This window comes from Hyperoodon ampullatus (genome assembly GCF_949752795.1).
Source record: "Hyperoodon ampullatus genome assembly, chromosome: 1".
Taxonomy (NCBI): domain Eukaryota; kingdom Metazoa; phylum Chordata; class Mammalia; order Artiodactyla; family Ziphiidae; genus Hyperoodon; species Hyperoodon ampullatus.
Window position 1 is genome coordinate 60,718,870 of NC_136914.1, and position 15,405 is coordinate 60,734,274.

The 15,405-nt window shown below is 51.7% G+C and overlaps 1 protein-coding gene across 1 annotated transcript in view; it reads left to right on the forward strand.

The window, feature by feature from the left end:
* SLC29A3 (solute carrier family 29 member 3) overlaps window positions 1–15,405 on the forward strand; it is a gene marked incomplete at both ends in the record, with an annotated part of 41,136 nt that overhangs the window by 19,534 nt on the left and 6,197 nt on the right. The window contains 2 exon segments of the mRNA XM_079702094.1: window positions 5,250–5,332; window positions 12,413–12,639. Of these exon segments, the coding sequence (XP_079558220.1) occupies window positions 5,250–5,332; window positions 12,413–12,639 (310 nt within the window).

The following is a 15,405-nucleotide window of genomic DNA, read 5'->3' on the forward strand; positions in this document are numbered from 1 at the left end:
TTTGGATTGAATGGATCACAGGGTGCCTTTCTGTCTCAGTGCAGTAGATTCCTGTGGATGCTGAGGAAAGCCTCAGGGTGGTCTGTTCCGACAAATGAGCTGGGGTTAGAGTCCTAAGTGGCAAAGAAGCATCCATCCCTGCCTTTGCATGTGCTCTTCCCACCTCTTGGAATGCCATTTCTCTCTCCACCAGCAGCACCTCCCCATATCTGTCTGGCAAACTTCCCCCCATCTTTCAGGCTACAGTCCAAGATGGATGGCCTCCTATGGGAAGCCCCCCCCAAACTCCCTCCTTCCCTCCCCTCCCATCCCTTGTATCCATTGTTCTACAGCTGTAGGGTTGCACCAGACTACGTGCTGCCTAAGGGCATCAGGCACCCTTTCTTGTCTATTTTTTTTTTTTTTTTTTTTTTGCGGTACACGGGCCTCTCACTGCTGTGGCCTCTCCCGTTGTGGAGCACAGGCTCCAGACGCGCAGGCCCACGGGCCCAGCCGCTCCGCGGCATGTGGGATCTTCCCAGACTGGGGCACGAACCCATGTCCCCTGCACTGGCAGGCGGACTCTCAACCACTGCGCCACCAGGGAAGCCCTCTTGTCTATTTTATACGCCAAACCACCAGCACCATGTTGGGCACACAGTGAACAAAGGAGTGGGTAGAACAGGAAGGGATGCTGATGTGCATGGACAGTGGCCACTCAGCCAGGCTGAGGGCTGTGGGATTACCAGCCTCTGGGTCTCCCGCCTCCTGGGGCAGACAAACCTGCTTGGGGACCTTTCATCATCTCATAAAGTCCTGCCCTGCTACATCCACCCACCTTCCAGCCCTGCCTTCTTCCTGAATCAGATACGGTCTCCCACCTGCAATTATGTCAGGCCCAAACTGACCCCCATGAGCTGTGTAAACAGGGCTGCCATGCTGCACAGCTCTGCGGAGCTCCATTCATGTCGCCGTCCACGTGGCTGGTGCCCCCTGGGGTTGTGCACAGAGCAGCCTCCACTGTCATAGGAGGGGGCCCAGTGCCATTGCCCTCCTCACTCCTCCAAGACCGGAGTCCTTGGTGTCGTCGGGTTTACCTCTGGAGGTAGAGGCTGCAGACTTGTTGCAAGGCGCCTGGTGGGATAAATAACAACAGAGCCTTTTGAGGGAACTCTCAGGAATCGGTCCCAAGTGGAGGTGAACCATGGTGTGAATTATCCCCAAACATTGCATTACGTAAAATCACCCTGTGGGATGGCGATTTCAGATTTCTTCGGAGGGGGCAGCACTGTTACCATTCTGACTGCAATGCGTTTGAACCAGTATTCAGATGTCTTCACATTTCCTTGAGTAAAATGGGAGAAGGTAACCTCAACAGGCCTTGGAAGCAAATGAGACGAACCCAGGAAGTGAGTACCAGCTGCAAGTCTGCAATGTGTGGGATGGAGCATTGAACATAGGGCCTTTGCTGTTTTTAGAAAGGAGCCTGAGGCAGCACCTTACCTGTGATACTCCGTGGGGAGTGCAGTCCTAGGGAAGTAAGAGTGAGGGAAAGGGGAGTGAGGCAGGGATGGAAGAGAGCAGATACAGGCTGTGGTGTCACTGCACTGGCCACAGCTTTGCAACTAAACACAGCTGCTTGCTCAGGCACATGGGATGTCTCCCGAGGAGCCACGTGGAGCCACCACATTTTAGAACAGATGTGGTGGAGGGGGGTGAGGAAGGAAAGACAAGCAATGTGTCTCTAGTCTCCTTCCCATCTCCTCTCATTGGTTGAAGCCTACCTTGTGGGTGGGGCTTTGTCTCCCCCACCCTTCAGAGAGGGTCACCCGGCCCCTCCCAGAGCCACCCAGGGAGCAAGAGCCTCAGCGAGCACAGCCCAAGCAGTACGCAGGCTCAGGAGTCTCTTCTTGGCAGCTGGCCCCCCCTGCTGGTGGCGGCAGTGGCTTTAGGACCACGTGGGACCAAGTAGCAAGGCAAATGGCCTAAGGGGCAGGTGAGGTGAGCAGATCTGGAGTGGCACATAAACTAAGTCCAGTTTCTTGAAATCAGTGGATGCTGCTTGCAAAAATGATCCTAATTTTAGCGAAGGATTTGGAGAGGAAAGGCTAGGAGGACTGATGTGGTCGTCAAGCATAACCTTCGTTCCCCTCGTGGGCAGGCACGTTGGTCCTCATGTCTGGCAAGACGTTGAATAAAATCATGGTCAGCTCTCTCTGCCTTCATCAAGGAACTGAATTTAAATTGCAACAGGAAGGCTGCGATATTCAGAAAAACTCCTGTTACTAGGAACTCAGCTATCCCAAACCCTCACTAAATAGGAATCTACTGCTGCAGAACAGAATACTACCAACTTAGCAGCTTACAACAACACACGTTTATTATCTCACAGTATCTGTAGGCCAGGAGTCTGGGTACAGCCTAACCCAGTCTTCTGCTCAGGGTCTCACATGGCTGCAGTAAGGGGTTAGCCAAGGCTGCAGTCTCACTGGAGGCTCAACTGGAGAAGGATCACTTCCAGGTTTACTTGGGTTGTTGGCAGAACTCAGTTCCTTGCGGTTGTACGACTGAGAGCTTCAGTTTCTTGCTGGGTATTGGCCAGAAACCACTCTCAGCGACTAGGGGTCACCTGCAGTCCTTGCCACGTGGGTTTCCTTAGCCTGGCCCCCTGCCTTCTCCAAGCCATCAAGGGAGGAAAAAAAGAGTCCAGCGAGATGGATACCACCACCTCATGTAACGTAATCCTGTCCACATAATTGTGTATACCCGTCACCTTTGCCGTGTTCTGTCAGTTAGAAGCAAGTCCAGGCAGGTCCCAGCCACACTCAGCAGAGGGGATGATACAAGGGCATGAACACAGGAGGCTGGGATCATGGGGGCCACCCTAAGAGCCTGCCCACCACACCTCATTTTGCTAGAGCTGTGCTTAAAAGCAAAAGCAGCAAATAAGTAAAAACCACCACATGTTTATATCAGGAATTAAGTTTAAAAAAAAAAAAAAAAGCTCTGTGGGATGTGCTGAGTCCACCTGTGCCACTAACCACAGCTCCCAGATCTGAACCAGTAGAAAGATGACCCAGGGTCAAGTCCATTCTTCCCCTGCCTCTGCGCCCCACCCTGTGCCCTTTGTAAAGCAGAGAAATGGGCTCAGTCAACAGAAAGGAAGTCCTAGCCTTACCCAGTTGTCAATATTTAAAAAGCTTTTCCAACATTAAAAGGAACTTCTTCTGCTTAAATATCAACAAACCAGAACATTCAATTACCTAGAAAATCCCCATTCCTAAAATGTTCAAGCAACCCGAGCCTGCTTGAAAAAACAAAGACAGAGCTTCTGCGTCCCACGTGATGGCCGTTTATAGATTTGCCCCAAAATGAACAGCCACTGAAGGAAGGCTGTCATGAGGAACTCAGATTTAGGGCAGTCCTGGCCCCCACCTGCAGCTGTCTCTTCCTTGGGGCCCCTTTCCATTGCTTCCAACCACCCAGCACCTGCCTGGCCTCACCTACGCCCAGCCACTATGTCAAGGCGTAATTGACTGAGTGCCTCGGACCAGTCCAGGCTCCACTGAACCCATCAGGCTAGGACGTGAGGTGGCCCCTCAAAGGAGGAAGGCTATTTCTGAGGCTCATGGTTGATGGACCACAGTAGCTGTGATTATCATTTTAATTGCAAGGCCATCACAATCTTATATTCAGGGTGTGGATTTCAGAGACCACAAAGCACTCTGCAGCCTTAAAAACAGACTGTGGAAACGGTCTGTGCTTCAGACTAGAAGTGGCCCATTATGACATCTTTCTTTCTTGGCCTCCACATTGCAGTCAGACTCTCCCAGAAAGGAAAGATCTTACCCTCCCTTTTAAGGTCTGGCGCAAATCCCACCTCCTCTGGGATCTTTTCCCCAAACCATATTCATTCCCATTCTCTCCAGGACTCAGCCCCCTCGTTCTACTTCCCTACCCAGAACTCCCTTAGAACTCACTGCTTCTACCACTGATTTGACAACAACCCCCCACAGAATTCTGACAGCTCTTCCTACGGTGTTTTGAGACATTAAAAAACCTCACACTCTATCGTACACTCTCAATGGGACACCCCGTTCTTAACAGGGAAGAAGCATGCCTTAAACTCTGCAGAGATCCTACAATTGCCCGAGCTCTTTGCACATTGGCAAGATTTTTGCACACATTGTTCTTGGTACTTGGCACATTTGTACTCAAAATAGTTCCCCAGTTAAGTTCAATTTTGTAAACTTTCCAGAGTACTCACAGCTTTTTTATTTTTTAGGGTAAAGAATATCATTCGTATAAAGCCCTTGTACTTGCACACGGTATGCTTAATACATGGAAGCTGTTTTCACGGCTTAGAACCCATTGTCAATACTGACCTGGGGTTCACGGTTTGACATAAAAGGACCAAAGCCAAGATGTGTCAGCCTTTCCAGTGTTTTGGCTTTTTGTTCGACACGTATATTGAGGGATGAGGTACACTCAGTAGAATCTACCCTAGTGAGTGGACAATTCCCTGAGCTTTGAAAAATGCATACAGTTGCCACTCAGCTTCTTCAGCTGAAAGTTGCAGCACATTATAATCAGGAATCTTCGTCTTTTCTGTGGTCTCATGCACTCTTTGTCTGTAATACTGTCGAGCTACTTCCAGGAAAACGCCCTTTTTCCTCATCTTGGCCAGACTAACAGCCTTCCCAAAGTGGCTTTGACCTTGGGTAGCAGCTCTATTGAAGGAGCAAATCCAGAGTCGGAACAGAGTTTCTCTGCAAGGATCAGGGCCCCATGTATTTCTAAGAGGCCTCACTTGGTTGCGAGAATGTGAGAATGGGGATGAGTCATAACAAAACCCATCTGGGTGTCTCTGAAATTTGACAATGGGCTAAGACGACAGATAGGATAAAATTTTTCTTTGTAAACATACATCAAGTCCTGTCTCCATTGCCTCAGACATGGGTGGAACAGGTAGGATGGGTGGGAGCATGGGCTGCAGAGTGTTAGCGCAGGGACAAAGTCCTACCCTTCCTTATGTCCCCAGCACTTAGCACAGCTCATTGCTGGTATCTGTTGTGTGACCGAGTGAGCGGTCTTAGGTTAGAGATGGGGCAAGACCATGCCATCTCGGGGTGGACTTACCCATCACTCGTAGGTGTCTAAAGACAGTGGGGAGAAGACCCACCAAGAGGGGCCCTGTCCATGCTCTCAGGTGGGGCCCCTCCCCTCCATCCTGAGTGACCTCAGCAGACTCCTCACTTCTGTGATTGCAGAACTACTTTGAGAGCTACCTGGCCATTGCCTCCACTGTACCCTCCGTGCTGTGCCTCCTGGTGAATTTCCTGCTTGTCAACAGGTAGGCCACCTTCCTCCCTCTCCCAGGCCCCTGACCTTCACCTCCAGCCTCATCCGCTCCCCTTTGGTCCACAGTTGCTTCTCTTCTGCTGGCTTACATGTGCCCACTAAAGTAGGAAGCAGGCAGTTCAGACTCCTCCATGAAGACTGAGAGTCAGATCGCTTACCTGGGGCCCTGCCTATGGAATGCCTGGTCAGGGAGCCGCACGCTGCCACATGGGGTCAGAGCTGACTGTCAACAGCTGCCTGGGCCGCAGGGACACCACGGGTGGTGGGTGGGGCCCGGGGAGCAAGGTTTGTGGAGGCTGGTCTTCCAAGCCTTTCTGAGAGCCGTAGAAAGTTAAGAGCCTGGGGTCTTCCCTGGTGGTCCAATGGTTAGGACTCTGTGCTTCCAACGCAGGGGGCATGGATTTGATCCCTGGTCTGTCAGGGAACTAAGATCCCACATGCCACGTGGAGCGGCCAAAAAAAGAAAAAAAAAAAAATCAGAGCCGGAAGTTAAGAGGCTGGCACCCCACCAGCCTGGTTCTCACTATATAGGAATGGGTCACCCAATGCTCAGTGCCAAGCTGGTAACAGCAGCTCATGAGTCGACCACCTATGGGGGTGGTCAGTGGGTGACTTCTGACACAGCATTTGTGAAGGGTGGGATGCACTGTGGAAGAAGGAATGATTTAGGAGATAGCCCGTGGCCCTTTCACCCCACTGGGTGACTGGTGCCATCCGTTCTCCATTTAGGTTTACAGGGGTAACAGCCTGAGCTACTTTGCCTGCATTTCCCCTAAGCTATCATTAGCTGATAAAGGTAGCTGCGTTGTGATTCAGAAACTTGGGCATCTCTTGGGCACGGCCTACTGAAACCTTAGGTCACTGGTGGCAAACCTGTTTTACCCAACTCTGCTCAGTTTGTAGTGACTACCTGGATCTCTGCTTGAACAGGATTCTTCGGCAGGTCTGACCTCAGGGAGTGTGCTGTGATTGATTATTGATGTCTGTTCTGAGTCCAGGAGGAGAGAGGGCAGCGCATGTGCCTCAGGTGTGCTAAGCCTGAATAGGCCAGTCTTTCCAAACATTTTATTTTGTGGGGTTATTCCAATGATCTGTTGTTGCAGAAAAATGATCCCAGAGCATGGTGGCTGAAAACACTACCACTATCTCTCATGGTTCTGGGAGTCAGCAGGCTCAGCCGGCAGCTCTGGTCGGCCCTCTCTCATGCGGCTGTAGACAGCTGGGGCCTCCGCGGGGCACCTCTCTCTCTGTCTATCTCTGTCCCTCCCCTCAGTCTCTCGCAGGTTGGCCTCAGGTAGCAGGACTTTTCATGTTGTGGCTGAGGAGCAGGCGCTCCAAGAGAGCAAGGCAGAGCTGCATGGTTTTGGTAACCTAGTCTCTGCAGTCCCATACCGTCCCTTCTGCCCACTCAGTTTTAAGGGACCAGGGACCCCACCTTTCAATGGAAGGAATGTCAAAGAATTTTGCACGCCTCTTAAAACCAAAGTGAAGGCTGGACGAGCAAGAGGGAGAATGGTCTGAGACGGCCTGGGGGCCGAAAGCCAGCTGGCCCCTAACCTGCCTGCTCATGCCTGTCCCTGGCACACGGGGCTACGGTCAGGTCAGTGTCCTGGCAGGAGGAATGCAGCCTCCAGAGATCCCGCCCAGAAGGAGGCAGGGAATGGAGTTGTGAGCAGGGTAGAGCTGGGTCCCTGGCAGTGACTCAGAAGAGAAGGCATGAGGAAAGGAAGGGCATGCAAGAAGAGGACGACAAGGAAGAGGTGACAGAGCCATGGCGGTGGGCAGTCCCTCGGCCTCTCACCGCCCTGTCTCCTTTCCAGGCCCCTCTCATGATCCTCTGTCCAAAGTGGAGGTCAGGAGATGTGCGCAGGACCACAGTGCCAGGAAGGGCTGGCCTGAGCTGGCGTCTTACCTGGCACTGCCCCCTCTGTGGTTGTGAGGTCCAGCAGGCTGGAAGCCAGCCGGGACCGGGGAACAGCAGCGGCAGGGAAGGCCCAGCCTCAGGACCCTGGGTGAATAATCTCTGATCATCTTAATTAGCATTCCGAGCACTCATAGCCCTCGGAGGCATTCTCTCCTTTAATCTGCAGTGGCCAAGAGCAGCAAGTTTATTCCCCTGTTTTACAGATGGGAAAACAGGCTGACAGAGGTGACCTGCCCAAGGTCATGTGGCCATTAAGAGGTTGGAGCCAGGATTGGAAGTGGGACCCTTCTCCCCCACATCTGTGCTTGGAACCTCTGGGCCCCCTGCCTCCTAGTTCTCCAGCTTCTCAGGACCCCTCCCTGCAGCCAGAGCCGCATCTCAGACCTTATCAGCGAGAGCCCATTTCTGCCCTGACTTCAGGCTACTGGAGGGAAGGAGGTGGTGAAGAAGGTCTGGGTCTGTCTGCAGTGGGCGCTGCCCTCCCGAGGATGGCTGGGAGCTGGCTCTGAGGGCTCAGTGTTACAGGGCATCCTCCAGAAGGGTCCTGCCCACCCCAGGGCCTGCCTGTGCCCTTTCCCGGCTCCAGGAGAGTCGTGAGGGCCATGTGGAAAATGCTCCCAGCCTCTGTCTGTTTCTGGACTGTGGGAAGATGGTTTGGAGCTAAGTTGTTTTTTATTTAATGTGCGAGATTGAAATGTCCCCTTTTCTCCCCTCCTGGAGAACCCTGGCTTTCTCTAACTGGCTCATCCATAATCGCCAAGTGTTTTATTATGTTAAATCTGTAGCATCATAAATACTTATGAGGAGGATTTACATTTTGGAGACTTATGAAGAAATCAGTCCCCTGGGGTCCTGAGCCCTCGTGAGCAAGGGAGGGAAGCTGGCAGCCTGGGTACATCTGGCAGCCCTCTCCAAGAATCGCATATCAGTATGACCTGCCCCAGGGTCCCAGGGCTGGAGCTGTCACTTCAGACATCCCCTGTGCCACAGCAGAGCCACCAAGCCTAGGGCAGCACTTGTCTAGACTTTCCCTAAAATCCCAACAGTGTTACCACCCCGTGGGCCGCTGTCCAGGTGGAAGAAGCAGAGAGTAAGGCAGTGTGCCCCCGTTAGTGGATGTGGGGTGGACTTGCACGGGGCACATTTTATAAAGCTTTACAAGCATTGACAATAGCCCCAGTCAAGATCCCTGAGGGCTTGGAGCCCCTGCAGGGGAGCTCCAGCTGAGAATGGGTTCTGCAGCTGGCAACTAGCTGGCGAGGAGGAGACCTGTGCAGGTGAGGGATGTGGGGGGGTGGGGTGGGGGGTGGGGGGCAGAGGCAGAGCTGGGAGCTGCGTTGCTTTTGTAATGCATTTGGTGTTGACCTCCTCCTCTCTCCCTCTGCCCTCCTCTCCCTGCCCTGGGGGTGCCTGGGTAAGAAGTCCCCCAGCTCTCTCCAAAGCAACTTTCCTGTTCAGGCAACTACTTACCTTGTTTTGACAGGCACGGAGAGCTTCTGGGATGCCAGCAGCGTTCCTGGGGTGGACCTTTCCTGCGTTGCATCTGGGAGGAGGTGGTTGGAGACAGAGGCCATTCCCAAGGCTGGCTGGGATCGCTGCTGCTGTTTCCAGCTGTCTCCCTGCCATGCTGAGGGGTTCAAAAAGCAGAGCGTGAAGGGGAGCTTGAGGCCCAGCGTGCACTGCTGGGACCCCTTAGTTATCAATTTGTGCATCCAGCAGGTGTTTACCAGGTGCCTGCCAGGTCCTATGCCAGCCCTGGGGGTGAGAACGAGATGGGGCCCTGTCCCTGTGCTGCTTCTCATGTCTCCTACTCTGTCCTTTGCCTTCTTCTTGCCCCAAGGAACTGCTAAAACTTTGGGGCATTAGTCCCCAGCCTTTCTCTCCACTTGATTTTTTTCAGATTTAGAAGCATAAACTGGAAGAAACCTGAACTTTTTCTTGTCCCACCTCTTCTTTTTCAAGGAAACTGAGACCCAGAAAGGTTGAATATTTGCCTGGGGTCACACAGTGAATTGGTGGCAGAGTTGGCAGGGTTTCTGTCTCTGGACTCAGGCTCTGTGCCCCTGTGGCTCTTATCTTTGGAGTGGGTGGGGAAGCTCCAGCTTCTGGGAGAGAGTTGCGGGGCGGGGGGACTGTGTGACAGGGTTGAGTGTGTAGCGTCACACTGAGCATCAGAGTAAGGCCTGACCACCAGCCTTCAGGGCACCTGGTGTGCATTTAAAATAGATACTCAGGGGCCCCTGGGGTCCAGGTGCTCACCTGACTGCCCACCAGCTCCTGCCCAGGCCAAGTCCCCTGCAGACCCTGGGAAGATGTGTCTTGATGTGGAGTTTCTCAGAAACAGACCCTGGAACAAGGATTCAAGTGCAGGTAGTTTATTTGGGTGGCCACAGTAGGAGAAGGGGGGAGACTGGGAAGGGATGGCAGCCAATAAAAGAAGCCTTATCAAGCCAGCTCCCATAGAAGGTGACCAAGCTTCAGCTGCTCAGAACTCTGGCAGCCAGTGTGGAACACACACCTTAGGGGGTGGGAGCTGGGGTATTTATCCACCCACTTCCCCATCATTGGCTGAAGGCTGTTCTTGGGAGGTGTTAATCAATCACCTGTCACTTGCAACCTGCTTCCTGGTAAGAGGGGAGGGCAGGAGGGCAGGACACCCATTGCTCAGAGGCGGAGTCTCTATGTTGCTCCCCAACTGGAAACCCTGATGTGCCTCTACGTGTTGGTTGGTGCTCTTGGTAACAAAGGAAAGACACAAAAAAGATTTTCTCATTCTTTCCTAAGAAAATTAAAGTCAGGGCTGCCTCCGTTGCTGGATCTAGGGGAGTACAAACGTCCTTCTCATCCGCCGGCCCTGGGCTCTGTGTGTGCCTACTTGGCTTCATCTCAAATGTGGCCTCTCCCCATGCAGCTGGCCAGATAGGGACCAGCAGCCCCTGACACGGTCCTGGCAGACACCCAGCTTCTCTCTACCTTTGAGTCCCAGCGATGACTGACTGGCCCTGCCTAGGTCACATGCTAACCCCTAACCCAATCCAGTGGCCAGAGGTATGGGTGGGACACCCTGATCACCCCATACCAGGTCGTGTGCCCTCATTTGTGGGTGGGTTGGTGTGGACAGTATGACCGTTCACCTCCGCAGGACACCTTGGCATGGAAGGAGTGCTCTTGGTGGGAGGGATGCTGGCAGACAAAGCCTGCATGCCCACTCACGCCCCAATCTGAGGATCAAGTCTTGGCACTTATCAGTTGGACTAGGCCCTCCAGGGTGGGGCTCCATGTCTGTCTGTTTGGTGTCCTCTGCTGTCAGTGTCACCTGCAGCCAGAGTCCTGGTGTCCTCTGCTGTCAGTGTCACCTGCAGCCAGAGTCCTGGTGTCCTCTGCTCTCAGTGTCACCTGCAGCCAGAGTCCATTTTAATTCCCTGAGTGTGCTACGCTCTCTCTCACAAGATATGTGCACTCACATCCAGACATACCTTACACTCCAGCTTAGGTATCGCCTCCAAAAAACCTATGAGATGCTCAGAGTGGGTTTTGTGCCCCTCAGATGTGCCCAGGATGCCCTATGGCCCTGCTGATGGAGTACTTTGCACACTGGAACAAAATGCCTGTCCCTCATCTGTCCTGTGTCCCGGGCATCCAGCCCAGTGCTGGACACACAGTATTTGGCAAGTGTTATTTGTGGAATGAACACACCAGAGAGGACGTGCCTTAGCAAGACAGCCATGGGTTGGGGCTCAGCAGACCTGGGTCCTCATCCCAGCTCCTCACACCACGACCTTGAACTATCCCTTCACTTCCTCGGGCTTCCTTCTGCCCCTGACACAGCCCAGGCAGCACCTGCTCTCCCTTCAGCCAAGGATAGGAAGGAAACTCAAATAAGCCTGGGGCCACAAGAGCACCTTGAAGAAATCCTTTCTTGCTTTTCATGCTCATCATTTCACACTTCTTTATGTATGTATATATTTTTTCTGCCTTTCATGTCTTTCTTTTTTTATCCAAAAGAAATTTGTGTATAACTAATCTGGATTTTCTCCCAGCCGCCACCCACTGGTTAGCAGGAAAATTAACTAAACGTCCAGTCTGGTTTAAAGCTTAGTCTAAGCTGATGATTTAAACAGCCTCTTTAGATGATGTTCTCTCTCCCTGAAATAAAAATGCACTTTCACAGAGAGCTAGGCTTCCCTGTTTCTCCCTGCAGGACGATGTCTGGGCAGGTTGGAGTCTGGGAGAGGTGTAAGGCTTACATGCAGGAGTGGGGTTGGATGGGGGTAGCTGGCTCTAGCTTGGCGTCAGCTGCTGCCCATGACAACTGAGACCATCACAGGAGCCTCCTTCTGCCCTGGCCACCTGTTCTGGGCCACTCATATTCCCTTCATTCCCAGGGAGGCGGTAGAGTGTCATTCTGAGAGCACAGGTGGGAGCAGCTGACTGACCTTGGGCAAGTTGCTCAGCCTCTGTGACCTCGGTTTCCTTATCTGTATACGTGGGGTAGGTAAGAATACCTATTTTGTGGGGCTGGTGTGAGAATTCAACAAGTTAGCATTTAGAAACCACTTAGAAGAGTACCTAGCACAAATGAAGTACTATCTCAGTGTTTGCTTTGATGACGACAGTGATGATGATGATTTTCTTCTCTTCTCCCTTCTCTCCCTGCCACTGCTAAGTTTGGGGGGAAGGAATCCCAGTGGGTGGTTGTTCTGTTTAAGCACTAGACAAAGCCAGCAGGAGCTCATCCCCATGGCAGGAGGAACGGGGGTCTTGCCTCAAGAGCCCTCATCGCCTGTCCTTGAACCTCACAGCAAGATGAAAAGAAGCAGCATCTGAGAACATTGCCCTGAGCCGGGTACTGCTGCCTGGCTCTATACACTCCCCGCCAGAGATCCTCACAACCACACCTTCAGGTAGATTGATTCTCCTTTCTTTTGTACGGATGCAGAAGCTGAAACCGGAATGATAGAGTCACTAATCCAAGTCCCCACAGGACTGTGAGCCAGGAAGGCAGGATTCAGACCCAGGCCTCCTGACTGCAGAGTGCACGGTCCCAGCCACTGAGCACACCTGCTTCCCTTAAGAATGTTCACCGACCCCAGCCTGGCATGGGAGGCCCGAGGGGGTCTCTAACCGCTTCTGGTATCCTCGCCTTAGGGTTCCGATTCATGTCCGCGTGCTGGCCTCGCTGACTGTCATGCTGGCCATCTTCGTGGTGATGACCGTGCTGGTGAAGGTGGACACCTCCTCCTGGACTCACAGCTTCTTCGCCGTCACCATCGTCTGCATGGCGATCCTCAGCGGCACCTCCACCATCTTCAATAGCAGCGTCTTCGGCATGACTGGTTCCTTCCCTATGAGGAATTCCCAGGCGCTGATATCAGGTGAGAGCTGGGGTCCAGACAGCTGAGCAGGTCAGTCTACTTGGGGGTTATTTGAAGGAGCCAGAGGTGAGCATGTGGTAGCCCTTCCAGAAAAAGAAATGAGTGTTATTTGTGTTTCCATGATCTATTATTGTGTAACAAAGCACCCAAAAACTTCTTAGTGCCTTAGAACAATAAGATTCATTTCTTTGGCCCATGTATCTGCAGTTTGGGTAGAAGTTCGCAGGGACAGCTTTCCTCCTCGGCTCCACGTGGCATCAGCCAGGATAGCTCTCCTGGAGCTGGAGGATCCACTTTCAAGATGGTGTGCTCACCCAGCTGGCGTGGTGGTGCCGGCTGTTAGCTGGAAGTTCAGCTGGGACTGGGGCTGGGGCCAGGGTTTCTCTCCATGTGGACCTCACCACGGCTGCTTGGGCTTCCCCACAGCATGGCCTCTGGGTTGCAAGAACAAGCATCCCAAGAGGCCCAGGCAGAAGCATTATTTCCTTTTATGACTTAGCCTTGAAAGACATTTAGGGGCACTTCCACTATAGCCATAAGCCTTCCTGGATTCACGGGGAGAAAACACAGACCCACATATCTCAGTGGGTGAGTATGAAAATCATACTGTAATGGGAGGGGAGACATAGTTGCAGCTCCTTTTGGAAAATACAGTCTGCCTACCAAGTGCGTTTCCTGAACCAGCGTTCCTTTCTTTCCCTCCCTCCTCTCCTCCTTTCCCTTCTCCTGTCCCCTTTCCTTCTCGTTATTTTTCCTTTCTCTTACCTTTTCCCCCTTCTTTTCTCCATCTTTTCTCCCCTCTATCTGTATTTCCTTCCTCTGTAATTTTTAGAAGACTTACTATGTGCCAGGGATTCAAAGATGAACAAGACTCAGCCTCCCAGGAGCTGATAGCCTAGTAATAGACTCCTCTGTTACCCTGAACTTTGGCATTTTACGTGGCTGCTGACATGACTTGGGAGCTAAAATTTTGACCCTAACCGAAGCCTGTTGCCTAGACCTTACCAATTCTGTTCTCTCACCCAAATGTCTCAACAAGATGAAAAGGAGCTGGGTCAGGAAGAATCTGTGCTTTCCCAGGAGACCACCATCCCTTAAAGCAAGACTGGGGGCTCAGCTGCTCTGTTCAGTGTCTCTGCATGTCCATGTTGTGTGAAGGGGTGCAGTAAGCATTTGCCCACTTCAGAAGCATTTTGCGAAGAATCTGCTCTGTGCCCATTAATTGATAATGCCAAATAGTATGTGACAGGGATGACAAATACCTGGACAGGTGTATATCTCCTTTCTGTTCCCACACCAGTGCCAGACATCACTAATCGATCTGTATCTTTCCTCCTAAGCGTCTAAATCCTTCTCAGCATAGCACTGGAGACACTTACTGTCAACAGAGCAGAGTTCAGATGTGAGCTCAAATCTGTTTGCCATTTTTTGTATAAGATTAGGCTTCTGGCTGTATCCTCAGAGAAACCCTTGGGCGTAAAGTAAAATAAAAGTGGACCCATCACTAAGTTTCCTGAGTACAATCAATATGTCCCTAGCAGTGCTTCAAGAAGGGCATGCCTAGGCTGAGGGAAGTGGCCACTGAACACTGGATTTAATTCCTTCTGTCATCCTGGTCTCTTGTCCCCTTATCTCCCTCCATCCTGCTAGAGGATTTTTCAATATAACGACCTTGCTGGCTATCTCTCCAGGAGCCAGTGACCAAACACACCGATATGTTGGCAAGGCGCCCTTCAGGTTCATCTGGCCACCTGCGAACCTTCCAGAGAAGGAGACTCTCCCGTGCATTTTTAAGAAAGTCCATTTTTGAAAAAGTGGAGAAATCTAGTACTCACACTTCAGCATTAATTACCCTGGGCCCTAAGCCGTTGTCACCACCGTGTGCAGCTCCCAGTGGGCACCCATCACCCTGGAAGATTCGAGGTGTCCCGATCTTCCAGAGGCCTCAGTGCCACTCACCAGCCCCCATTGTTTTTCATCCAGAGGAACCCATCTGTGAATTCTGTGTGTGTTGGCATCTGAGAAACAATTCATTTGTTTTGTACTGGTGTTTTTTTAAGTCCCTCGTTTGCATGTATTTCCATAACTGATGAGATAAAAGTAGGGAGTCATGAAGGATGAGCTCCTGGAGGCCTGGTTTGTTGTTGATGATAATATTATAAATTCTCTACAAGTTGGGAAGAGAGAGAGGAAGTGATGTTAAGATCTCTACCTCAGGGCAGCTAGGGAATGTCTTACGGAGTTTAACTCTAGTTCTTACAAATCACCCGGGTGGGGATTACAGCTTCTCAGAAGTTGGCACCCTCTTGGCAAAGAGTTTACCCTGTTGTTGCTGTTTTGATATAGGAAGGACAGAAATAACCAAACACCTAATTGGGAATCTGAGAGGATTTATGTGGCACTTCTCAGTACCAGACACTGTCCTGCTTTACCTGTAATGATCCTCTTAATCTTTGTAACAGCCCTAAGAGGTGGGTTTTAACATCCCCATTTTACAGATAAGGAAACGGAGGCACAGAGAGGTTAAGTGACTTGCTGAAGGTCACACACGTAGAAGTGGTAGAGTGAGGATTGGACTCAGATGTTTTGATTCTAGAGTCTGTGCTAGAATTAAAACATCACTATGCTAACTTTCATTTCTTTGCCCTCCTCTCAGATCCCAACCTCTGGCCCCACCCAGGCTAATAGAACTCATATTGAGAAGGTTGGAGAGAAAAAGGGCCGTGGACTGTTTCCGGCAGAGCCACAGAGGTGTCAGTCAGAGTG